The 27,734-nt window shown below is 32.1% G+C and overlaps 1 protein-coding gene across 2 annotated transcripts in view; it reads left to right on the plus strand.

The window, feature by feature from the left end:
* Positions 1-1,137: 1,137 nt before the first annotated feature.
* Positions 1,138-27,734, plus strand: part of LOC129940694 (ATP-binding cassette sub-family C member Sur) — a 98,278-nt gene continuing 71,681 nt past the window's right edge. The window contains exons 1-6 of one of the 2 annotated variants that reach the window (XM_056049116.1): positions 1,138-1,739; positions 12,319-12,671; positions 19,193-19,371; positions 24,930-25,166; positions 26,079-26,328; positions 26,434-27,041. In XM_056049116.1, the coding sequence (XP_055905091.1) occupies positions 1,579-1,739; positions 12,319-12,671; positions 19,193-19,371; positions 24,930-25,166; positions 26,079-26,328; positions 26,434-27,041 (1,788 nt within the window). In that variant the 5' untranslated portion in view covers positions 1,138-1,578. The remainder of the gene's footprint in view (positions 1,740-12,318; positions 12,672-19,192; positions 19,372-24,929; positions 25,167-26,078; positions 26,329-26,433; positions 27,042-27,734) is intronic. The other variant, XM_056049115.1, reaches the window with a different exon arrangement.

The raw sequence follows: 27,734 nt of genomic DNA on the forward strand, positions 1-27,734 counted from the left end.
TATGAAAAAACCGTTAATTGGATTTTTTCAAAAAATAAACTTGTTTAGTATCAAGTTACAATATATTATATACAATTTAATTAAAGGCTTTAACGTTTTTGGTTCGTGAGATATTTAGGGTTAATCAAAATTTTCACCTGTTTTTAAAACTGCTATGGTAGAAAACTCTACCCACACATTTTTCTTGAAGACCCTTTTTGCATCTCTCTGCATTATTATCTGTATAACAAAACTTATTTGAAGCCGGTATCTTTACTGGTTCTTGAGCTATGGTAACTAAAAAACATCGCAAACGTACGTACACACGCCCGCACGCACAGACATCTTTCTAAAATTCTTTTATTTCAACTCTAGGGACCTTGAAACGTCGAGAAATGCTGAAATTTTCAATTTGACAAATCGAACCCATTACAATAACTTCCTATGGGAAATTAATAATAATAATTTGAAATCTGAAGTACAAAAAGAAGTGGAATACGACTGGGCTCCTTTTTTTCTCCTATACTTTTTATCATATTCAAAAACGGTCTTATATTTAAAAATTAACTTTTCAGAACACTTAGTCTGAATAAAAGCTACTTCTTATTTCACAAACGTTAGTAATATACAAATTCTTTTTAATGATAAACTCGATAAGATTTGTTTTTCATAGCGTACTGTTTAAGAAATTGTTAGAATTCATATGCTTCAAACACTAAATATTGGCGTTTTTTGCCATTCAAGCTAAGCAAAGTCCTAAAAACTCAGCTTCATTCCACTATTTTTGACAAATTAATTATTATATTTTTATATTTTACAAAGAAATTAAAATCTCCATATGCTATAAAGATCACACGCTATCCCCTTCCTTAATTTTTTTTTCTGACACTGGACTGCTTTTTTACCAAAGCTCAAATTAATATCATTCACCCTGTTATTTGTATACAATATTTTTTTTCTTTCGGTAAAGTTTAATAAGAAATAAACAAAACAAAAATGATCTCAACTCAATTTCCAAACTATTAAAGCTGCACATAATAATACATTCCTCCTTTTTAAAAATTAAAACATTTATTTTAGCTTCCAGAGATCAATGCGAATTGAGTGAATTGCGTTGGAAGAGAAATTAAAACACCAAAACACTTCCGAAATCAGATGGAAGGAATATTTATACGATTAGGAGGTGCACATTTTTGAAAATCTAAAACGATATCTAAATTTTAAAATTTTCGTTCCGCGGCAATTTTATTTTGTTTTTCTGTTTTTCTTGTGTGATGTGTCAAAATTGAAAATTTGTTTATTTTTACAAAATTGTGCGATTCAATGCTCTCTCGAAAATAAACATATGTACGTATTTTCAAAAACATTGATCGTTCCGTGTGTCGATGTCGCAAGCTCGCTTAGAACAAACATTTTTAATTTCAAAATCACTTGCGTTCGAAAGTACTCGGTGCGTTTTGTTCGGTTGTTCAATAATGTTTTTGTTTTTCTAAATTATGTACTGTGATTTAAAAACTCCATAAGTTATTGTATTAAATTCTGAATTTATTTTAATTTAGGTCAGATTAGTAATAATTGTGATTTTTTTAAATTTAAATTATGAAATTTATAACGTGTACGGATGTGGATGTCCTTAAGGAATCTCCATTACTGGAGACAGATGTTTGTGCAACTAATAAAGTGCAGTTGATATCAACATGTTGTGTGGGGGGAATGCTTATTTGTATGGCTGTTGTAGCATTGGTGAAATTTCGACAAAGGTAATATCATTTCTGTGCAAGTAAACACAAAATGTTTAATGAATAAAAATCTTTAATTTTGTCATATGATTATAAATTAAAAAAAAAAAAAACAAAACTTTGGGTGTGGCAAGTAAATATGTGTATGCGTATTAAAAAGAATACGGCTTGGGTGAGTATTCAGATATCTGTAAAGTTAATATTTCTCAATTAAGTAATAATGTGGGAAACTTTGGTGATTTTTTGGAGTTGTTTAAAAATATACCGAGCATTTTAATTTCGAAATAAACGACCATAGTTTGGTTTTCAACATTGAACTCCAACAAGAAAACCAAATAAAAAAGGTATAATTTTTCAATACATCGATTGTAATCCTCGGGGAGTAATTTGTAGGACCCGGTTGTTGAATGCACTCTTTTATTGAACTAACTAACTAACTACATGCAATAACGGCCAAGGACATAACGTTGGTAAGAAGTCTCTATAATGATCTCCAATAAAGTGAATAAGGTGTTGTTTTTTCTTGAAGAACATGTTAGTTTTCACTTTGCTAATAATTTTAATTCTGTTATTTACAAAATCAACTAGCGAAAAACTACTCAATAAATTCGCCTTTAAGGTATAATGATCATACTCAGAATTATTTGTAAACGTTCTCAGTTCGTCAATAACAAAATATTAACTGCATTTGTTGGCATTGACAGTTCGGTCATTGTACAACGTTTGTAAAAATTTGCAATTTGTTTTATTAAATAAATTATAATTGTGGTAAAAATTGTGCTTAAATGCAACGCTGAGAAATTGAAACAATATGAACAAAGTCAAGTTCTTTTTTTTTTAATTCAATATAATACACAAATTTAATCAAGTGTTATCTAAACTTCTATACTAATAAAGGGTGGTTTATTTAAAGGGCTGATGTTGAACGTAAACAACACCTAAGCATCAAGTTTTGTTCTGCTTTTCATTAAACATTTAACAATTTCGGAATAATTCGGTTTGAACAATTAAAAAATACACAATCCAGCACCACGTTAAAGTTACTCAGGCTTATTATGAAAATCGGCGTTTTAATCAAAAATGTTCTTACAATCTAAAAAAATCAATCAAAAATTTGAGCAAAAGGGAACTGTTATAATATAAAATAAATAAGGTGGATGGTGCACCATCCCGTTGAGAACTTAGTTCTGCAGGGTCTGTTGGAGAAGTGAAAACGCCAGAATGGTGGCAAGAAATGGCAATAGTGGATGATCAATTTTTGAAGGAAATCATCTTCAGCGATAAGGCAAACTTTCACCTCATATGGATTCGTGAATAATCTGAATTTCCACATTCGAGGGAATGATAATCCAAAAGTTGATTGTCGAAAAACGAATGCACGAATGCAGAGTGAATATTTGAGAAGGCTTATGGGCTGGCGGCATCGTTGGGCCGTTTTTCAATTCCAAAATAAGGACAGTCAGGTAGCTACTGTGAATGGTGTTCGCTTTCATAAGATGTTAACGAATTTGTATGGCCGAAATTGGTTGATATGGATGTGGACGATACGTGGTTTTAACTTGCCACAAAGCTAGAGCAAGAGTCATTGTTTCGCAAATTTAATGGCCGTGTTATCTCATGTGGTGGCCATGTCAATTGGCAGCCAGGAGCATGTGATTTCACACCGTTGGACTTCTTTCTTTTGGGTTATTTGAAAGAAAAGGTGTTCGTCGATTAACCAGCAATTCAAGAGCTAAATAATGAGATAATTCGGCACATTAACGACATAGAATATCAATTATGTCATCGAAAATTTGGAATATCGGATTGAAGTGTGCCGAAATTTTGTACCACACATAATTGAACCATACCAATATTATCATAAAAAAAGAAATGACAATAAAACAATGTGTGAAAGAATCGTTCCTCTTTGAAAACTTTTTCAAAAATTTTGGGCCAGCATATTAGTACCTTTCGAAGTTGGGTAACCACAACCTTTTTTATGTTAACCAAATTTGTTCTAAAACAAATCATGTGAGTGTCTTCATAAATAAGAGCAATCATTCCCATTAATTCACTAGTCGTCACATAAAATAAGTTTTTGAGGCTATCTAACTTCATAAGGTATATTTCATATATCTCTGTTGGATTTTTTGAAAAAAAAACTATTGAATATCGAAATGATATTTTCTGTGAAATAAAAAAAGTTTGAGGACAATATTTTTAATTTTTGAAAAGCTATTTGAGTCGAAAGTAAATTATCGTTTTTTTTTAGGTTTTTATTTGAAAAAAAAAACTGTCAATTAATTTTCTTTAAACATTTTATTGAATGTTGAAAACAATATATTTTAAAAGATAAAAGTAGTTTAAAGTCAATATCTCGAAGTTATTTGAGTCGAAATTCAATTTTTAAAGACTTTTATTAATTTTTTTGTTCGATTTCGATTTTTTCTCAAATGTTGAAATAATATTTCGTATAAACTAAAAATAGTTCGAAGCCATAATTTAAATTTTTTTAAAAGATTTTTGTGTCGAAAATCATTTTTTACGAACTTTTGTTAAATTTTCTTTTAAGATTTAATTTTTTGTATAATAAACTGTCAATTCCATTTTTTTGTTTTAAATTTTTTAAATGTTGAGAACAATATTTCTTATAAGTTAAAATTAATTGGAAGCCACAATCTCAAATTATTGAAAAGATATTTGAGTCGAAAATCAATTTTTACCCACTTTGAGTAATTTTTTTTAGGTTTTTAGTTTTTTACTTTTTTAATTGTCAGTTCGATTTTTCTCAAAACTTTACTGAATGTTGACGATAATATTTTTTAAAAGATAAGAGCAGTTTAATCTAATATCTCAAAGTTTTGAAAAGATATTTGATTGGAAAATCACATTTTAAAAATTTTTAGTAATTTTTTTTGTTTAGGTTTTTATTTCTTGTAAAAAAAATGGCAATTCCATTTTTCTCAAAATTTTACCGAATGTTGAAAACAATATTATTTATAAAATAAAATAAGTTTGGAGCCAAAATCTCAAGTTTTTGAAAAGATATTTAGGTCGAAATTCAATTTTTACCAACTTTGAGTAATGTTTTTTTAGTTATATATTTTTTATTAAAAAAAACTATCAATTTGATTTTTCTTAAAATTTGACCAGATGTTAAAAACGTTCATTTCTTTTCGAGGTGACAAATTTTTTTTTCAGTTTTTCTGATTTATAAAACCCGATAATTAGATTTTTTCCAAAAATATACTGGTTTGGTATCACGTTACAATATATAATATAAAATTTAATTCAAGTCTCTAGCGTCATTGGTTCTTGAGATATTTAGGGTTAACCAAAATGTTCACCTTTTTTAAACTGCTATGGTAAAAAAAAACCACCGACGCAATTTTCTTGAGAGCCCTTTCTGCATCTTTCTGCATTATAATCTGTATAACAAAATTTATTTGAAGTTTATATCTCTACTGGTACGTCGCGAACGTACGGACGTACAGACGTACGAACGTGCGTACACACTCACGCACAGACATCTTTCTAAGAATCTTTTATTCCGACTCTAGGGACCTTGAAAAGTCGAGAAATTTCAAAATTTTCAATCTGACAAATCGGACCCATTACAATAACATGGTATGGGAAGAAAAGTATTTTTCAAAACCACAAAAGCGTTTATTTTAAGATTGCTCAAAACTTCATACTCAAATGATGATCTTTAACTTATGAAAACAGAAACTAAGCAAATACATAAATGTTTTAAACTGTATTTTGAAAACATGGATTCAAACTTTGCAAATTCATCATACAATTTATTGCTAAGGGATATGTTATTCAAGCTTTTAAAAACCAGTTTTTGAATAGCTTTAGCATTTTTAAAAGGCATATTACAATTATTTTAAGACGAAAAACGATTTTAGGACAACTTAATCCCTCAAAAAAGTATTGTTTTGTTTGGGTTGCAGAAAAAAAAAGATCGTATTTTTGCCGACCATTGATATGAAATACAACGTTGTTCAAATGACTGCTTCGGCTATTTCCAAGACTTTGTTAATAGTTTCGGGCTGTACCTCATGGATCGTTGGTATAACTTAAAGGTCCTTTCCGGTTTTTTACAAAAAAAAAAAAAAAAAACAATTATATAAAGTACTCTTAAAGTAGCCCAGAAGATAACTTAGAATAGAAGTCAAATTATTAATGAATAAAATAAACAGTAATGGACTTAGGTGACTCCCTGGAGGTACACCAGAATTGAAATTAAGTTGATATGAAGGGTTACATGACGCTATACTATCTTTAATTAAGATATAATGAAATCCGCATAGTAAACGTTCGTTAAGTACATTTTCACTTAATTTATTATCAAACATTTCATGACTTAATTCCCCAAATGCCTTGCTAAAGTCTGTAACGATGCAATAGACTTGGAGGGTTTTATTCCATTTATAAGTCAAATTTCTCTTAAAAAGCGACCTTTATTAAAAGTTAAAGTCTTCTCTTTAAATTTAATGTTAATAGGCAACTCGATTAGCGAAATTGTTCGTCAAAATCGCGGAATTGTCAAACTTGCAAAATTTCGAAACTTCCACATTGTTTGAGCTTTTACGTCAAGTTTAATCAAAATCTGACACTCGATTTTTGTACAAGTCTATTACTGGCTCTTTTGAGTATATACCTATAGATACCACAAGTATTATTTTGTTTTAATGAAACCAATGCCACTTGATAACAAAAATTTACTATTTACATTTAAGTGACATTTGAAAATTTTCAAATGACGAACTTCGTTTAAAATTCATTTATTCTTTTTGAATGAAGAGAGTATATTTTCAGTTTATTCATCAAATTCCCCTTTACATATATCACATCACATCATAATAGTGAATGGTCCTTGAAAACAGTGGCAATAGAGCTTTTATTTAGCATTTTTTCGTTTTTTAATATTTACTAAAACATCAGTTATTTCCCACAAAATATTTTGTGTTTGTGTTTTTGTTTTATTTTGATTTTTTAAAACAAAAATTCATAACCTGAATGTTTTAATCATGATGTGTTGTAACTTTGAATATTGTTTTCTTAACGTTTCACTGAGCGTACCTAGACCTCGTATTTGTAACAAAAACACACTCAAGTTTTATAATAGCCTATTGGAATGTATGTATATTGAATAAAATAGCTTGTGGCTATTTTTTTAATATTTTCAATTTCAATAAACTTTGTAAACAGAAATAAAAACTGCTTGGTAATCTCTTTTCTAGTTCGATTTTTGACTTATGTAGACAGGTATGCACAGAATTCAGGGACGGAGTGGGTAAAATATTTTGGAAATCGTTGAAGTTCAAACAAAGGTAAACACATGGTATCAAAATAACATTCAGTTTCTTTTTGGATGAAAATATATGATTTGGTAATCAATCGTGGGCCAAATTTTTGATCTGATCCCTCTCTGTCCTGGGAAGCATACTATCAGCAACGGGGTGGCAGGAAAAATCAATTTGAATTGAATATTCATTTGTAAAACAAATAAAAGCTTCCACCAGGAGAACATCCAGCATGTTTTTGGTTCTAATTGATTTATTAAAAAATATTCCGCAAAATTTGTTAGAAAATATAGGTAGTTACTTTTTTTTGACATATAGGATCAATTTAGGGTATTTTATGGAAGAATAGAAACGCATACATTGCATTTAGGGAAGCTATTTAAAAAAAAAAAAAACAAAATAATATAATTTTGACTCTGTTTTTGAGCGGAAAATTTTAACAATTATCAGTTTAATCTAACAGAATAGTCAACAAAACTGGTAAGACCAGGTTAACTCTTAAAAATGTGGAAAAATAAGAATCAAATTGATTTAGTTTAACATTCTTCTTTCTGAATTCATCGAACGATACACCAACGTTCCTTGTTTTTAAGATCGTGGTATTAGCGATTAATTACAAGCTTAAAAAATATGCCCAATAAGTGGAATCTCGGGATAATTCGCCCAATATACCAGAAATGAGAACTGTGAATTGAGTCAACTATAGAGGCATCAGTCTCGTGAACATCACATATATGATCCTTTCTGCCGTATTATGTGAACGTCTGAAGCGCCGTTCGTCAACAGTCTAATAGGTCCATATCAGTGTGGCTTCAGGCCAGGAAAGCCTACCATTGACCAAATATTCACATCAAGGCAGATCTTAGAATAAACTCAAGAACTTTAAATCGATACCCTTTATCTTTTTATTTATGTTAAAGCCACGTATGTCAGCATCGTAGACCATAGAAAACAGCTCTACAGAGCAATGTCTAGTTTTGGCATCCCTCTCAAATTTATCCGATTGTGCATAATGACGATGGAGAATGCACGCTGCTCTATCAAGGTCGGATATGATCTCACCGATGCATTTGTTGTCAAAAAAGGGTTTAGACAACGCGATGCACTGCCATGCGACTTCTCTAACATCGTTTTAGAAAGAATTGTGCAACCGTCTACTCTAGAGGCACAGTCTTTTAAAGGTCCATTCAATTTCTCGGATACGCCGATGGAATTGAAATAATTGGAAAATCAATGCGTGATATCAGTCGATCGTTTTTGAGCACTGCGATGGAAGCGGAGAAGATGGGTTAAGTGCTGAATGATGCTGTTGGCAATAAAGTTGCCAAAATAAGTAGTTGAGGACTTTGTCTACCTTGACACCGTTATAAACACAGACAACTGCACCAGCGCTGAAATCAAACTAAATACTCTTGCAAATCGCTGTTTCTTTGGACTGAGAAGGCAATTGAATAGTAAAATCCTAAGGTTACCATCTATAAGACACTTATCATCCCGATTTTCATTTATGGCAGTGAGGCTCCTGTCAAACAAAGATGAGAGCGTCTTAGGGTGTTTCGAAAGAAAGTCGAGATTTTTGGTCCCATCTGCATAGATGGAGAGTGGAATACAAGATACAACGAAGAACTGTACGGGCTGGTTAAAAAAATAAAAGCCCAACGAATAAGATAGCAAAACTCTAGACAACTAGCTAAAGACCGAGCTGGTTCCAGACGCATGTTGGTTGAGGCCCAGGTCCGTCCCAGGCTATAGTGCTTCCTTAAGTAAGTAGGTTAGTAAAAACTATTTTCAAGACTGAAAGTTTTTTAATGATCGGTATCATTTCCCATGGCATGATGGTTAGTGCGTTGGACTGTCATGCGAAAGGCCTTGGGTTCGATCTCCGCCTGTGTTACCTAAAGTTTTTTTCACGGGTACTGCCTCTTGCTAGGAAATTGACAAATTCTCCAAGAGTAATTCTTGTCTTGAAAAAGTGCTTTCTCAAATTATCCGCACTGATTCAGCATATAAACTGTAGGTCCCCTCCATCCCTGCAATTACTCGCATTCAGGAACGGTTGAGAGTAGTAAGCCACTAGAACCTGGTTCTCTACGGACTGTTGCGCCACCTAATTTTTTTTTTGTTTAGTAAGACTAGCAATAGGTCTCCTGGTGTTCTCACGGTTTTTTTTTCACCGAACATTGTAACAAATCTACAAATCATTTGATAAAGTTAAGCATCTTGTTTCCTTAAGCGTGCTTCAATGAGTACCTTCTAGAAGTTGATTTGAACTAGCCATTGCACCGCTTTGCTTCTGACTCTCTTCCTTATTTTAATAAGTGATCTCCTATCTGCAACTCATTATCCAATTTATTGTTTGGCAGACTATAGTGGTCTTAGCTTTTGATATTTGTTTATAGACTAACATCCTTTCTCTTGGGATATAAAACCTTAATTAGTTCACCCAATGGGTCCAACTTCTGCCATATTATGAAGTACAGAGATTAGTTGTTTAGCCGTACAAAACGAATGTGGAATGTCTCACCACTATTTTTGGTTTTCTGCCATTGGCATTTTAAGGAAATCAATGTCAATTTATACCGACACCTCCTTTTCAACAACTCCTTATTTCCTAATGCTACCAATGTCTTTTCCTTATAGCTATGCAAAATCTGCTTAAATCACAGATGAATCATACCAAATTGAGTGAAATTGGTGTACGTAAGATTATAGGGATAACCGCCTTGATATGGAATACCAAAGTCTGCCAGGTTTTTCATAGCGTTTATATTTGTATGTTCTCCAAAGTACAGAAGCATATGTGTGTACCGGGCGCCACCAAAGTGGTTGAAAGATTTCTTCAAAAATAATAACTCTTCAATTTAACGTTTACTGGATGACCACGCTATTCATGATTTCGGAAAAATCACACAAAGATATGGCAAAACCATCGTGCGTCGAATCGAAAATGTTTATAAGGTCATTTTTCTCTTCTAGGAAGGTTCATATATCATTTTTCATTTTATTAAAATAAATGTATCGTAAAATTTTATCAAACTTTAATATTCATTGAATGAATATTAACTTAAATCTTTAATTGAAGGACAGTGAAAAGGTCTAAGACCCATCACACTCCTAAAATCTCGTAGCTTCTTTTTAAACCAGAAAACATTTTAGCATCAAGCATGCCACAATAGGGTCTAATTTTTCTCATCAATCAAAAAAAGGTCATGGGGAAAATAGAAAGATTCACTCACCGCACCGCACATTGGTGTTGTTGGCATTTACTGTACTATACGTCTATGAGTATACATTTCGAAGACCAACAGGGTTTACCCTTACTACATACATCCTACCTATAAAAACTCCATCAGCTGTAAAACTAATTTAAATGCTGCTTAAGGGCCCAAGGGTATGGGTTTCGCAAAACACATTTGACGGTCCTCCGCATATTTAGCTCGCAATACGCACTGCATTGCGTGTACTGCGATAGCAACGACCTTTCAGCGTCTAATCTAAAACCTGTATAGGGTGTTTTGTGCGGAGGTGTACAGTTTTGAAAAATGTATTTTTAAATTTACTTGAAATTTACTTTATTTGAAAAATCTGGAATTATAATATGCGTAGTCGTGCCATAAATTCTGTTACAAAGCTTCAAGACCTTGTGGGGCAAAACATTCACTTGATAAAAATTTGTTTTCTTACTTTTCTAAATATTTACATTAATAAGCAAAAAATAAAAATGTAAATTTGGTTTCAGTTTCGCTATTTTTACCATAAAGTGAGGAGCTAAAGAAAATAGAATCGTAAGAATTGCCGACCATAGGTAAGGAATGAGTTCTTGCAAAATTTCCTCGTTTTAAAAATCACTTTGAACCGCAATGTCTTTTATGAATTGGGTTCTTCTAGAGAAGATGTCTAGTCCAAAAAGAAGTTGTCCTCGCGTTGCCAGATATGAAATCTTATGAGAGCAGTTCGAGAACGAATACCACCAAAACCACTTCGGAAGAGAAAGCTTATATCCACAGAATTGTCAAACTAAAACTATTATTCTATCATCTATTGTAATGATTTTATTGAAAGTCTCACTCCAAAATGTCACATAACTCAAGTTTTGTGAACAAATAAACGGTTAGGTAAATCGTTTAACAATTACTTTTTTCAATGGAGAATGAACAAACAAAGCCAAGACAACATAAAATTGCCTAAGGTTCGAAATAGTAGGTTTTAAAGAAGCTTAACATTGGCCCTTGGGAAGTCCATATTTTAATCCCTTACTTTATTTTTTATATTCAGAATTTGAAAGCGTGTCTTAAAGATTGTTTAAAAGAATTTCATACTCTTAAGACAGAGTTAAGGAAAGCAGTGTCAAAAATATCAACAGAAACAGAGCGTGCCACTATCGTTTGATGGCAACAACGTTCAAGGGCTTTCATTAAAGCTAAGGTCAGTGATTTCGAGTAAAACTATTTTCTTAATTGAACTTATATTATGAACAAATAAATGAAACAATGATTAATAGAAAATGTTATATTATTTTTATTTTATGGTATTTTGTAGTTTTTACAGAACTTATGTGCCACGTATAAATGATTTCTCGCATATGACGCGACGATCTTAGCGGTCTTGGACGAAGTCTAATGCTGTGGTCCATTTTCCAAAGTTTTTGGGAATCTACACTTAAGGATTATCACCACTATAAATACGACAACTTTTTTAAAATTCGCTTTAGAAAATTGGTATCAACGGCAATCTTGTTTCGGGGACATTCACTGAATCTAGCCTTGCTATCTGATATTGTGACTTCATTTCTCGAAATCCCAAACCAAACTAAAATTAAATGACTTGACAGCTGACAAAATGGCTGTCAGTTTAAACAGTGTTGCCAACTTAAAAGTTCAATACATCTTAAGAAAAAACACCCGTTATAAGGATTTTTTTTAGATTTCAAAAATTCATGAATGAAGAACATGGTTATAGGGGTGAAAGTTGGTATAACTATGTTTTGTTATGAAATTATACTTCCATCGCTCAACCCTTGTTGGTTTTTTTTCTTTGGCTCCTCATAACCTCGGGAATCACGCCTAAGGGGGTTGGCCTTCTTCTTATGTGAAACAAAATAAAACAATTATAAAAGGACAAAGCACGAAAAAAAAGGCCAAGAATCGCTGGCGCTGAACCTAAGTATGCTATAGTCTCTCTATCGCTCTTAAGCCCTATAGGGATTTGCTGTCCAAAATTCTACCATGCTTCTTAATTTAACTATTATTGTTATTCTTACTTCTTTTCTAACATAAATGTATTATTTTTTTTTTCTTTTTGTGCAGGTGCTACAAAACATTACTTAAATTTCATAGTTTACGCTCGGCTATTGTTGTATGCCTTCTGGTCATAAACACTTTGGAATTGGGAAGAGCATGTCTGCCGTTAAGTCAACAGTTTTTAACAACACTTAAAGGTGTCAGTAATGAAAGTGTGGCTGCAAATGACAGTTATAGCAGTATGAAAAATAATTACACAGATTTAAGAGCAACTTATATTGTTCCTTTACGCCGAAGTTTGCCACACATTCTGTTTTTATTGCCGGGACTTTTGGAAATCTGGAATGCTGTCGTGGCAATTTGTTTTACCCTCGTTTTGCTGACCTTTCACCGAATCATCGAATTAAAATGTGCTGTTGGTAAGTGATGACGTTAAGTATAATAGACAGGTTTATAAAATGAAATGATGAACACTCCGTGGCACTTGATTGATGTTCTGTTCTTTTTTACTTTTTTAAATAAAATGGCTCTCCATATGGAACCTAAGTATATCTTATAATACAAAAAAATTTAAATACTATAACCCCGTTCTAGGTCATAACTAGAAACAAAAAGATCAAATACCTTAGCATTTTAAATTAATGAGTTGTTTGCTATTGTTTTGTCCTAAAGCGAGAAGAAAATTGAAAATTGACTCTTTCAACAATAATATGCAATATCTTGCACCCTACTTAGATCTTTTAAAAGAACCAAGTTTGTTTTTTTGCCATCCCAACGATTTTAAAGTACATACCTTAATTTTTTAACACACATTTTTTTCGAGACGTATCCCGACATTTTGAAAGTTTGGCGATTCTTCTAACAGTGAACATTTTGAAAATTGGCATTTTTCTTTCAATTCCTGTTTTGCTATTGCCGATTTCACTTTTTGTAACGTAACGACGACCCTGGCAAGGACTGAAAAACCAGCAAGGACTTTTAGTAAATTCAAATTAAATTGATGAACTTTAATTTAATCATTAGAAAAAAAAACGAACTCAATATTTTTTTATGTCAAACAATTGGTGGTTAAAAAGTTTCAAGTTCTAGTGTCAAAGTAAACTTAATGAAATACTTTCAATTATTCCTGAATGCAAGTAATATCAGAAGTTAATGGGGCCAACATTTTCATGGTGAATCCGAACAGCTAGTTTTAAAAGAAATTTGTAATTCAGAAGAAATTCTCTTGGAAGATTTGCTAATTTCTCGCAAATGGCAATACCTGTGAATTTTGAACCCAATACTCTGGCATGACTACCCTACGCCATGGGTACCTCTACTAGACTATTAAAAGGTTTTCCAATAAAGCCGGGTAGATTTTAAAATTAAATAAAACCAGATGTACATAAATAAGACATTAATAAGGTTTTATCTTTTTTTGACAACCGTCTAATTAACGTTGTGGTCTCGTTTTTCGACATCTCTCGTTTTTCTGACGTGTCGTTTTTTAAATGTCATTCCATAACTTCTTCCATGAAATTATTTTGTAACAGATCTTTAAACGAAGAAAAAGTAACAAGTATTTGTTTGTCAAAATCAAATGAAGGTGAAGAGGGAGAAATGTGAAGTTTTCAATTCGCTTAATTATTTATTAAAAGAAAGTTCATAGATAAGACAAAACTCAAATCCAGTTGACTTTCGGAATTGTTCGCTGATAGTATTTAAGGAAGTGCTTAACGAAGTGTCTGCATCTGCCTGAGTTTGTGTTGATGCAGACCCGTTGGCAAGGGGTTTGAATGCAAATTGGGATGAGATACACGGATTGGATTGTCACTTGGCTTCAACCACTTTTTATAACTTTGAAAAATTCGTACAACCTCTTTAAATTATGCTGTCTTTGAGGGCCGATGTGGTTTACGGCTTATTCGCATTCACATGTGACTTAAGAAATCACCACAAAAAAAAGTCTAAAAGAGTCAAATCAAACGATCTTGGTGGCCATTTCATGAAACCACATTCACGCAAAATATCGATTGTGTCTTGAGCTACGTGCACCTACATGTTGAAACCATGTGTGTTCGGTGTCCATATCATAGAATGCAGGCCACAAAAATGTAGTTCTCATCGACTTATAGCAATCGCCATTGACAGTAATGGTCTAGCTTGTATCATTTTCTAAGAAGTTCGGACCAATGACGCATCCAAGCCAAAATCCACACCAAACATTAAATTTATTTGCATGCATTGGCACTTCGTACAACTCGCTTGTACTGATGTCGTCCCAAATCCTGCAATTTTGATTATTCAAGTAACCTTTCATCCAAAAATGGGCCTCATCGCTAAAGATGATTTTTCGATCTAACTTGCGATTAACTTCTAACTGCTTCAGTCCAATTAGCATGCACACTACACGCTGCGGATGGTCATTTGGTTGCAGCTCCTGGGTCAGTTAGATTTTATATGGGTGCTGGCCCGAATAACGACGCAAAATTCTTCAAGTTGTGGTCTGGGACTAGCCACGTTCATGTGAAAACCACGGAATATACTGCCTCGGATTTTACTGCACACTTATACGAACAGCGACTATGTGTCGGCAGATCTTGCATTTCGTTGAAGTACGGTTGTTGGTGTTGATTGTTTACTGAACCAGTGGACTCGAATTTGGCCAACAAACGTTGAATAGTCGACTTGAAAGAAAAATGGCGTTTATCGTTGCTAAAGAAAACAATATATGAAAGCCATGAGCTGTCAAAATCAACCCGTCGCTATTGGATTAGATTAGATAACATTGATTTATCTGTCGAGTATTATCAAGACATCAACAAAAAGTTGTATTAGGATGCTATAAATAAAATTGAGAAAGACTTTGATCATAGCGATGATTCCATTCTCTGATTAGACAAAACTGAGTATCTTGAAAATGTTGAACGATACCAACATTCCTTCATTTGTAGAAAGAGTTCTGTTTGTAACTTTCTTTAACTTAAAGGTATTAGAATATGTTGGAATATCTGAATTGATCAACACCCGTTCCGGTTTCACATTATGGTTCATATTCATAGTCATACGAGTATTTTAAACCCGAGTCTATCTGAACTGGAGTCTAAATTTAACATATAAGAATTTGGCAGCACTGCTTAGTTTAAAACAGATAAAAGTTATATTTTACTACAATTCTAGTAAAATTTCACAAAATACAAAATGGCTTGTAAAGCGGAACAAAAGAAATTGCGTTAGTTGTAGAGAAATTATTCTTTTTGCTGTTAGTTGAGACATTGTATGAAATCACGCTGGTGCATTAAAGACTTGGAAGCACGCAGATATTACCAAACCTTTCATTGAATTTCGATCTTCCATATTTAGAAGGTCAATCATAAACTTGACGATTTTTTTTCTCAAATTGATATCTTTCCTTCAAATCGTCCTCATCTATTTCAAATGGGTCCATTCGGGTTAAGTGGAGCTTTCATTTTTTTTTTGGTTGGTAGCATTCCAAGTTTAGTTCAACAAAAGACAAATCAGAACTTATCAAGGAACTATGAAAAAGGTGGGCCACATTTGTATGGCAACATTTTTTTCACAGTCTCTATTCTAATAGCGGTAAAAAGTAGCGAGATGATGTTTTGAATGAACACAACAAAATTTATTGAGTTCAGACAACTCCTTCTGCCTCCAATTCTTAATTAAAAAAAACATTGAGTAATACATTTCTAAAGTAAGGTAAATCTCCTTCTTAATTCATTTTATGAACTTAATAATACAACAAAAACTACTTTTGAATCACATTGGATTTATTAAAAGGAACTTTTTAAATATTTGATTTTAAATTGACATCAATTTACACAAAAGTCTTTTTTGCTGCCAAATTTTGACATAAATTTACGAGAAACAATCTTAGATTGTATAAATCCTTCACGTGCTTCTTTTGAACATAAAGTAGCTGATGCTTCTGTGACAGTCTTAACTGCCCTCTCAACGGCCTGGTTGTGACATGGTAGACTCAAAAATTCAATTTGATTGATCCTGAGCAATGAAGTATTGAAGTTCATCGTTTGAAATATGTTTTAATATAGGTGGTTCAAAAATATCCTTTTGCCAATCTATGAGGTTACTCATAGTACACTTTTGCATCCAATTTTATATTTGGGACTTCAAAAACTCTTAACTGAATAGGTTTTTCGGTGCGAGCTTTTAAAGTACGACCGGCGCAGAGCCAATTCTCTGATATGTTTTATTGGATCAGTTAACATTGCTAGCAATAAATTTTCTGAATGCGCGAAGAAACTGTTTCGTTTGATTACAGGATCAATAACAGTCTGATATTCCACGGATAGCGACTTTTTGAGATTAAACCCTATAAATGTCTGGCTCCATCTTTGCAGGTAGGTTACCTTTTGATATTGAACCAAGTTGGAGCATATACCTTCACGAAGTAATTTGCTAACACTATCAAACTTTCCGTAGGAGTTGATGTTCCGATATACAGACGAAGAATACGATTAGCTTTAGTGAGCCACCTAGCATGGGACATCATTCCGGGGGACTTATCAGCTAGGTCGTCGGGACAACTTCCAGTCAAAACTGCTGAAACGATCCTGAATAAATAAAAAGCCAAAAAGTTTGTCAGAGCTAAGGTTCTTCGTGTCCATTATCAGCAGCGACTCTCCTGGAACACTCTAAAATTTAAGGATAGACGTTTTTTCGCATTTTTCCAGATCCTTTCCAATCACTCCTGAAAATGATCTTGGTCCCAAAGTTACGCCATCAATATGGGCAAATAAATGACTACATTGACATTTTTACCATCACATCCAATAAATACTAAATTTTCCAATTAAATGTTTTCTGTCAGGAAATACTTAAACATCTCTTGTTCAACACATTTAGCAGTACCTGATGTTGGAGCAATGTAACCTAAGTATTTTGACTCTGGTTCGCTTATTAGTGAAATATGTTCTTCGATCACTTGTTCGCAGTAATACTTTCCGTTTCTTTTCCGGTTGACTAAAGTTTTGTCCTTTCGACCATCGAAATATAAAGCACTGATCTCAGAATCAGATTCTTTATTTTGAACACTTTCTCTTGCCTTTTTTCGCTCCCTGCTTAGTTTATTTTTATCAATAATGGGTAATTTAGATTCCTGCAGGACTACAGAAGCAATGGCAGCTGTCGCTCTGTCTGATACTCCATAACGGTCGCAGGTTTGAGATAACGCGGAGTAATTCAGTGTTACGGATTGTTGTTTTTATTCCTTTTCTTTGGAGTCGTCAACTGTAAAAATATCTTCGCTATCATAATCTTCACATGAATCCGATGATGCTTCTGGTCGACTATTGTTATGAACAGAAGAAGAAATACTTTTAGACGTTTTCGCAAGACCAATTGCTGATGATTCTCTATCTCATTTTCAAGATGAAATGTCAAATAAAACTTTGCTAGGAGTAACAAATTCCTCTAGCTTCTTTTTTTGAATATTGGGATGGAACTTAAGGAGTTTTGTACTCTTACCATGATAAGATTTTATCATTTGTAGTTGAAACAACCGGTTGTGATGCCTGTTTCCAAACAAATTCGATTTTTTAACACACTATATCACTTATTTCCTTGAACGTTGTACCTGTTTCATTCATAACATTTCATTACCTCTTCGTAAGTGGGCAGTAAACTATTCTTAAAATCACAAGTCTCGCCAAATATAGGACATTTGAAAGCCTTTCTAGTACGTTCCATTACAACAGATTTAATTCAAAGAAATTTTTAAGGCAATCACAAACACAAATATAAATTTAAACTTTGCTTCAATTTTGCGACTACACTGAAGATGAAGAACCTTAAAATAAATGCCATTTTACTGTTTTTTTTTTTTTAAATTTGGGTATCGGCCTACTTTGATTTTTGTTTTGAATTAAGTTCAAATAACGAAATGAACCCAACAGAAAGTCAAAGCCACCTCATTTAAAAATTAAAAAAATTGAAAAATAAAAAAATCAATCATGGAAAATAAGTTGAAAACGGTAAAACTTTAAATATAAATTGGAGGCAGATAAAGTCAACCAATTTAATAAAATTTTGCATATGTGATAAGGCCACCATATGGCCAATTTTTAGTGCTATTAGAACTCTCAATTCTCAAAAATAATTTTTTGTTATTGAATATGGCTCTATATGTTTCAAATCTGTAAAGCAACATCGGCTACGTCACTGAACTGCTGCAGTGCAACAGCAATGAATTTCATTTCCGTCAATTAAAGTCTTACTTTTTTACTTTAAGGTAGAGTTAATGGTGTATTCACATGAAAGAAAAATTGTTTAAAAAACGGTTCAGGAATGTTCTATTGTGGACGCTTCGAGAAAGATATCAGAAATTTTTTTTTCACATTTATGCATCTAATTTTGTGCGTTAAATTGGACTTAAAAGTAGCACTGACAATGTAGTGTTTCACCATCATACATTTTTTTCTATGCTTTTTTCACCAATTTCAGGCAAATTATCGGCTTCTTTTATTATATTTTATAAGAATTTTGTCAATCCCACAAAACTTTTTTATTTCATGCGTATCCAGACGAAAGAAAAAATTCCAAAATTATTTATCTGAATCTGAAATGTTTTATAACTGTTTCAAAAATGTTTTTTTGTTCGAGACGCACCTTTGAAAGGATTAAAAGATTGATTAAGCCCACTAATTTTTCTAAAAAAAAAACTTAAAACAGAAAATAAAAACAGAACTTCTCGAAATAATAATATTTTCCAATACATACACATAGTGTGTATGTTTTTGGGTTAAGCCAATTTATCAACTTATTCATGATAATGTCTATATCTATGAATGATTATGGCTTAACATCAATTTATTATCATCACAAATAGATATAAACCATTGAATCTAAAAATAACTATCTATATGTATTTAGATATGTTTGTCTATTTTGTTGTTATTTATTTTTCGTTGTCTATTTTCAGGATTTTTATATGCAAGTGTGCCAGCAGTGGTTTACATTTCGTTTGTACGATTTTATAAATTATCCGAAATCACTTTTGCCAATAACAGCATTTACGAAATGGAAGCATTTGTACAGTGCTCCAGTGGATTGTGTTTGTTTTTGTTGAGCATAACTGACGCATACACAATATACAAACAGGTGAGATTTTGAGTTTTCAGAAGACCTTGTGTAATGTTATAGACGAGTGTGTACACTCTGAGTCATAAGAAAAGATGCAGGCACGAATTTTGAGATGTTAAGATGACTTTCTCCATTGTTTTAAGCAAGGTTTCCAAAAATATGAGTAAAGTATGAAAAACCAAATAGAGAATTTGTAAATATTAAGCGACTAATTAAAGGAATTAGAAGACGACTATGGAGTCGAAAATATGTGCTTTTTAAGCGTTGGAAGTCGTTTTTTCTGATGAAAAAATGTTTCAATATTAATATAATACTTATCTGAACTGTCCAATTCTCCGAGAGTAATTCTTGACATAAAAAGGGAATCGACATATAAACTGTAGGTCCCCTCAATCCCTGCAATTACTTGCACACAGGAATGTTTGAGAGTTGTAATGCCTAGTGCCTTGGTTCTTTACGGACTGTTGTGCCACCTTTGGTCAGAAGAAACTACCAGTTATTTTTTAACATAACCCATTCATTAAGTAGACGTCTTTTTAAAGCTTTTGAAGCTGTAAATATTCATCACTATGCAAATAACACAAAAAAAACATTTCCCTGATCTTGGATGCTAATAGTGTGAAATTCCGTGAACTTCTCGAGTTTCTCTAGGCGTAAGAGAAGAATTAATGTTTCTTTAGATATATTTCATAGCCCTAGTCTGATGGATGTTTAAATATTGGTTGGAACATGATCACTGCTTTTGATTTTGTGATCTAATAAGCGGTTTAAAAACCAGATTTACCAACTATTTTTAAAAAATTGAGGCCTGTTGTGTCTTTGCTATGACAATTTAAAATAAAAATTGAAAAATTTTACTGACGCCATATATCTCTCTTACCAATACCGCTAGCAACTTTAATTTCATTTTATATTACACATTGTAACGTGCTACCAAATTGACATAAATTCAAATTAATAATTGTATGCATCAAAGAATACCATTTTTGACACAATGTGACTTTTAGGCTTTCGCTTGACACTCTCATTTATCAAAAAATAAAATTAAGTAAATTAAGAAAATGTTTTCGGAAGATAAAAATGCCTATATATTTGAAGACTCGGCTTTGTGCAGTAAAGTACGATATTTTTAGTCCCTACAACGCTCTTTAAAGAGCTGGATGATGGAAGATTTTACTTTAGGTATAGTTTTGAAAAATTTCACTGCAATTAAAAGTACGTGTATCGCTAAGTTTTTTTTTTTTTTGAGAAATATGATTTATGGCTGAAACACAAACACGCTTGAGCTTGGGCTTAGCCTGAAGTTTCCAAGTTCAGCCAGGGAAATTCAATGCATGCTATCACAATAAAGCTTTGATTTCCACGTTTCGTTTGACAATCGAAAGGAAAAGAACGTAATGTTACGTAATGTGACAGCAAACGGAAGCTCTAGTTCAAATTTGAGGAACATTTGCTTTGAATTACAGCTCAATAGCTGTAAAAAAAGCTAACAAGCAAATTACATTTGCTTTTGGAGTGATTCAAATTGGTTATTAGAAAAAGTAAGTTATTGGTAAGTTGGGTAACTTTTGAGGATATTTTGTTTACGATATTTATTAAATCGAACTTCTACAAATTCGGGTGTATATGATGGCTTATCTAATTAATATATTGTTCCAAATCGGGCCAGTCAATTTTTTAAGTACATAGTAAGATATTTAAAGAATTCAAAATTTAAATGCCAGGGGACTGACGAGGTACTGATAAAATACACAGTTTTGAAAGTATTATAATGAAATTTAATCAAAATAAGTAAAAATCTCATAGGATTTAGTAATGGCACGTGTGTTTTAAAAGTATTAAAATCACTTAGTAACAATTAAAAATAATTATTAATATGTAATACTGGGAGAAAATACTATATCAGTTTTCAAAACAGACTTTTGGCATTTAACGTAATTCACTTATCTTTTACTACTTTCACATATTTTTACTAAATATTTCCAAGTAATAAACAAATAATGTAAACAAAATCTAAAAAGCGTGACCAACGAGCGAATTACTAAATGTGAGTTTATATACGTTTGAAGACATATTTCCACACAAATATTTAACAAAACTATAGCAATATAGTTTCTATTTGATTTATGATGAATGCTTTTACTTTTTAATATCATATATTAATAAATTTAAAAAAACAAATTTATTTGTCGCGAACAAATTGTAGTTGATACGAACTGTCAAACTTTATTCGCGTTCCACATTATCCACACTCGCAACGAATAAAATAATCGCGCGTAATTAACTCAAATAAATCATTCTTGTTTTGGTTCATTCGCAACGAATTAAAAGCTCTCATTTGAAAGAAATGTCAAAATCGACGAATATTCGTTCATTCGTTCGTCGTGCTCATGTAAATAGTACTTAAAAGTTCTTATGATCATGAAATGAAAGAACAATAACAATATACCTGACACAGGACTGACGAAAATTTGAGACTATAATCAGGACTAATATTTTTCCAATATCAACATTTTAACCTATTAAATTCTAATACGAATAAATAAAAATAAACTTTGGATTAACAAAAAAATAACGACGTACCATAGGACGAACGTGTTGACTTGCTTAGCACGTGTATAGACCACAAACATAACCCAAACTCTGGAAAAATTATGGTGGCCGTCAACCAACTTTGTTACCAACATTATAATTTAAAGTGGGATTTGACGTTGAGTCGTGGATATTTCGCATGAATTTCAAATTAAAGTAACACCCAACGGACTGGCGAATGAAACTGAACACATTTTCTTTCCATTTATTTAAAATTAAGTGTAAAACACTTCAATTTAAAAGTTGTAGTATATATTTAACTATATATATCACAGATTGTTGTAAGTTGATAAGTTTTCTCAAATCAATGATAACATTTAAAAGACAGTCACTTAATTGTTTCTTTTCGGGGTTGTGACATGCCAAAGGACTGACGTTTTAAGAACTTATTGTGTTTTTTAATAACTTGTATTCAAAAGAACTGACTAAATAAAGGTCGTTCCATTGTTTTATAATAAATTGTAATCTCAATAAAATAAAATAAAATAAAATAAAATATGGCTTTTTATATATTGGTTGGTGACATCGAGTTACCCAACTTACGTATAATCATCCATATACATAGAATAACTATACATTTTTCTTGAAAACGTTTTGTTTTTGTAGAAAATGAGTTTCGAAGAACTCCTCACAGATTAAACAACTCCGTAGATTAAGCTCCTAGACCCACCAACTGGTCAGCCTGTGCTTCTTCTTGCTTCATGAGCTGATCAATTTTATTTTTTCAATTTAAAAATTCACATTTTTTACTAGACAAAAAATCAAAACAGAATTTTGAGAAAAAATAACAGTTGCTAATAACAGAAGTGTCATTTTAGAAATATCATATTAGAATTTTCATTCAAGGAAATGTCATTCAAAGCAACCTCGTAGCAGGCCCACTCGAAGTTGGAATTGGAATGGGATTTCCAATTAATAGGTCCGTTTAAGTTTGGTTGCTTTGTTTGTTTTTAACAACTGTCAATATTTAGACATATTTTAATGGTGGTTATGCAAAACGAAAAGAAAGGTTTAAAATTTTTGAGTCGGTAGTAAATTGCTAAATATTTACAAAAATGCTACTAGTAAAATATTGAGACCTTAACACTAAGTTGTTTAAAAAATATTACACCATATTTTTAACATTTTATAAAATTTAAAAAAAAAAATCCAACTCACAGTTGCCTATAAAATTCAAAATAAATATCTACACAAAATTGGTAAAAACTGATGTTCCAATCCAATATCTCGAGTTTAAGCAAAGGTGTTGACTTCAAATAAATTCTATTTAAAGTATTTACAAAGGCGGTTAGATATTCTAAGAAAAAAAAATTTTAAAAATCGCTCCTAAAATTGCTAAAAAAAATCTTGACAATAAAATCAAATGTTAAAGTCAAATTGAGAATCAACTCTCTACAACTAAAAAGCATATATTTTATTTCTAAAATAATATCAATTTTACTTGTCAACAATACCTGATACTATCCTTATGACTTGGAGTGTATGTCCATAAATTTGAGTATGATTTGACTGTATCAATATAAATGTATGTTAAAGGGTGAACAAATTCAATAGACATATGTACCTACACATGTACAGCACATGTATACAATGTACAATGAACTTAGGTATGTATTATTGGTACTTGGCATTATTTCCAACCGAATGTGCAAAAACTTGAATGAAAAACCGTTTACCTACTTATCAATCGATTGGTAATGTAAAATTGTGAATACTTTCAGTTAGATAGGTGGGTGGTTCTATGAGTGAAGTATAAGGGAGGGTTGTTTATGAGGAATGCAAACGAAGTCAGATTGATCAGATTTATGAAGCCGATAACATTTTGAGTGATGAGTTGTTGGTTGATGTTTTTACAGATTCGTAATTAAGAGAGATGACATTTTTGATAAATGAATTACGTAACAGTTAGATTTTAGTTACTTTTAGGTGAAAAGCCAGGTTTACAAAACAAGAAGAGTGAGTGAGTGAGTGAATGAGTGAGTGAGTGAGTGAGTGAGTGAGTGAGTGAGTGAGTGAGTGAGTGAGTGAGTGAGTGAGTGAGTGAGTGAGTGAGTGAGTGAGTGAGTGAGTGAGTGAGTGAGTGAGTGAGTGAGTGAGTGAGTGAGTGAGTGAGTGAGTGAGTGAGTGAGTGAGTGAGTGAGTGAGTGAGTGAGTGAGTGAGTGAGTGAGTGAATAAATGAATGAATGAATGAATGAATGAATGAATGAATGAATGAATGAATGAATGAATGAATGAATGAATGAATGAATGAATGAATGAATGAATGAATGAATGAATGAATGAATGAATGAATGAATGAATGAATGAATGAATGAATGAATGAATGAATGAATGAATGAATGAATGAATGAATGAATGAATGAATGAATGAATGAATGAATGAATGAATGAATGAATGAATGAATGAATGAATGAATGAATGAATGAATGAATGAATGAATGAATGAATGAATGAATGAATGAATGAATGAATGAATGAATGAATGAATGAATGAATGAATGAATGAATGAATGAATGAATGAATGAATGAATGAATGAATGAATGAATGAATGAATGAATGAATGAATGAATGAATGAATGAATGAATGAATGAATGAATGAATGAATGAATGAATGAATGAATGAATGAATGAATGAATGAATGAATGAATGAATGAATGAACGAATGAATGAATGAATGAATGAGTGCGTGAGTAAAATTGCAAAATTATTATTGGTTATTATAATAACTTAAATTAGACTCACCTTCTGTGACTGTTTTCCTTTTGTAATTCCTGCAAAAATGGAAACAAATAATTGTTATTATTATTTTTTGCTTTAATTAAATTTTGAAGTCAGAAAAGAGCATACATTATACATAGTTTTTTCTTCAAAATCGCTTAACATCTTAGCACTTGACTTAAAACTTCATAATTATTTTTATATGCACTGAATCTACGAGTTTAAAAATTTTTAATATTGTTTTTGATTTGATTTTGCAGCGGAACAAACCTCTTTTAGGAACTAAAAAATCATCAGATGAAGACGAAAGAAATATTGGATATAAACACACATATTCGACATTTTATTCCAAAATTATATTTTGGTGGTTGACACCTTTATTATGGCAAGGTTACAAGGAACCCTTGGAACAAGAACAACTTGGCCACATGCGTGAAGAAGACAGTGCTAGAGCTTTCTATGACCAATTCTTAATAATTTATAAAACAGCAAGTGCGGTAAGTTTTGTCGTCAATGTGTACAAAAAAATAAAATCAGTTTTTAAAAATGTTTGGTTATAGAAAAAAATATAACTGAAAAACCAGAGGCACCCAATCCTTTAATAAGAATCGAGGGGACAAGCCCTTTTAAGCCGATTTTAAATGAATTTAAAAAGTACTTATTTATAAAAGTATTTAAAAATAACTTTAGTTACATTACATTTTTGGGAATGCAAATACATATATAAGGGAAATTAACTTTTATCTCTCCAAAATGATAGCTTTTAGCATGAAACATACGATTCTATATTGAAAACCCGTCTTAGATTAAGTTTAACCTAAATTGCAACTTACTTTATCTATTTGCCATACATATTAATTTCTATAGTCTAATCTTCCCCGCATGCCATTAAATCCGGATTAAGTTTTATATGCAACCTCCTAAGAGTGATATTGGATATTCCCATAATTTTATAGGTTCTTATGAAACATAACATTATTTTCCCAGAGGATTCGAAACGTGTTCCTTTCATTATTCTCCCAATAATCTCCGTATGCCTGTTATGAAGCAATACATTACTCAAAAGGCTCACATGAGATTCGATATAAAAAATATCAAAATTAACACATCCCATTTTCGTGGAAGCAATGTAAATTATGAAATGAAAATAAATTCCCACACGCTCCTCTCGATTCATACTCGTAAATCCTACAAGTTCACAAGAATACCCTTACAGCATTCTAATCTGTGCTGAAAATTTTCAAAACTAGGCATTTTCCTCCTCTGTTACTGATGGCATTCGCATCCGAATTCGCATATCAAAAACTCAATCATATCGTCACTTCAAAAACTAAATTCTAGATATTCATGTTCGTATCGTATCGTACTCTTCTCATCAAAAATATTTCCACTCAATTCCCACTCAACAGGGCAACAAACATCCATCACTATGGTTATGCTATTTGAAGAGCAGTTGGCCGATGTTTACTCTTGGTGGATTGCTGAAATTCTTCGGAGATCTAACGGCTCTTGTCGGGCCGATTTCAATCGACTTAATTGTTTCGTATGTAGAGCAATTTTACAAATACCAATCGGATGCCTTGATGATGGAATTAGAAGCGAAAAAACACAATGTGTCGATGACGGAGCAACAAATGGACAAAACTTTTCTACAAATTGGTAATAATACTGAATTCATCAATATTTATTACGTAAAATCCCCATCAAAAAGGGATTTTGCAATGGAATTGTTTTACATGCGATCTAATGGTTTAATACTTTCAGCCAATCTTAGGAGAGCCTACATTGGGGCTTCGTATCCATTTGACCAAGGGAACTACTCGTACAACAACCATTACGACCATCAGGAGGATTTGCCTGTCCCCCTTGTGTCTAAAACGGACATAGTAATTTACCATCCCTGCTGGGCGGATTTGCTGTCAAATGGATGGGCCATTGCTTGGTTTGTTTTTGTGGCGTCGTTGGCACAAGGCACTCTTTCGCAAGCCTCTACACACATTTTGAATATGACTGGAATACGAATAAAGACATCCTTGCAAGGTTTAATTTATCGAAAAACACTACTCCTAAGCTCGAGTTGTTCTCCAACAGCATCAACAACAACAACTAATAGTGCCAGTACAACAAAGAGTACCCTAAATAATAACCAGAGGGCTGATGATGGTAAAGTTGGACAAGTCAACAAACATAATCATCATCAGTTGAAGCTGAAGCAGAGGCTGAATAAACTAAAGGACAATGGAGGGAGTTTTACAAAACCGATTAGTTGTGAAAACGATGTTGGAGCAGTTACAAATCTTATGTCAGAGGACACCCTTAATATTATGTCATTCTTCTGGATAGCCCACTATGTTTGGGCAATACCATTAAAGGTAAATCAACCAATCACTTTAGCTTAGTTTTAACTTATAAGTACACTCATACATTCATATATGAAAATGACATGATTTTAATGATGCGTTATGTGTTATATTTGTTATCAGTTTGAATATGTAATAATTCTTGTTTTCTCGATAAGTTCTCTATAGTGAAGTGATATTTTTAGAAAAGGCTTTAAAATTTCCACTTCATAATTTGTATAATTTATTACATTTTCCAGGACACGGTGTTTGACACTACAATCATTGTTTTTAAATGTTGATAGTTGGAATAAATATAATTTTGCTTCACCCATGGTTTAATATGCATATTTGAATGGCTTGAGCGAAAAAAACGCTCCTAAGTGAACTATATTAGGCACATGTTTAGAAATATGCACGTTTTTTATGCATTTTCAACTACAAAATATTATTGAAATAGAGATTCGTTCGAAGCTGGGTTTAAAAATACTTTCTGTTTTTTTAAATTTTCAAAATTTGTATTTGGAGTCGTTAGGGCGGTTTTTTTTCAATATATATATTTGAAGCTTTCGATTTTTGACCAAAAAATTGTATGGGGACTACTTTTATTTTTAGTCTTCAAAAATGAAAAAAAAAAAACTCCTAAAGCGAATTGGTTCAAAGCATTAATTTTCAAATTTGAAGTAAATCGACCCAATGCTTTTAGCTGTAGTGGCCAGGGCAGGC

The sequence above is a fragment of the Eupeodes corollae genome, chromosome 1 (genome assembly GCF_945859685.1).
Source record: "Eupeodes corollae chromosome 1, idEupCoro1.1, whole genome shotgun sequence".
Classification (NCBI taxonomy): Eukaryota; Metazoa; Arthropoda; class Insecta; order Diptera; family Syrphidae; genus Eupeodes; species Eupeodes corollae.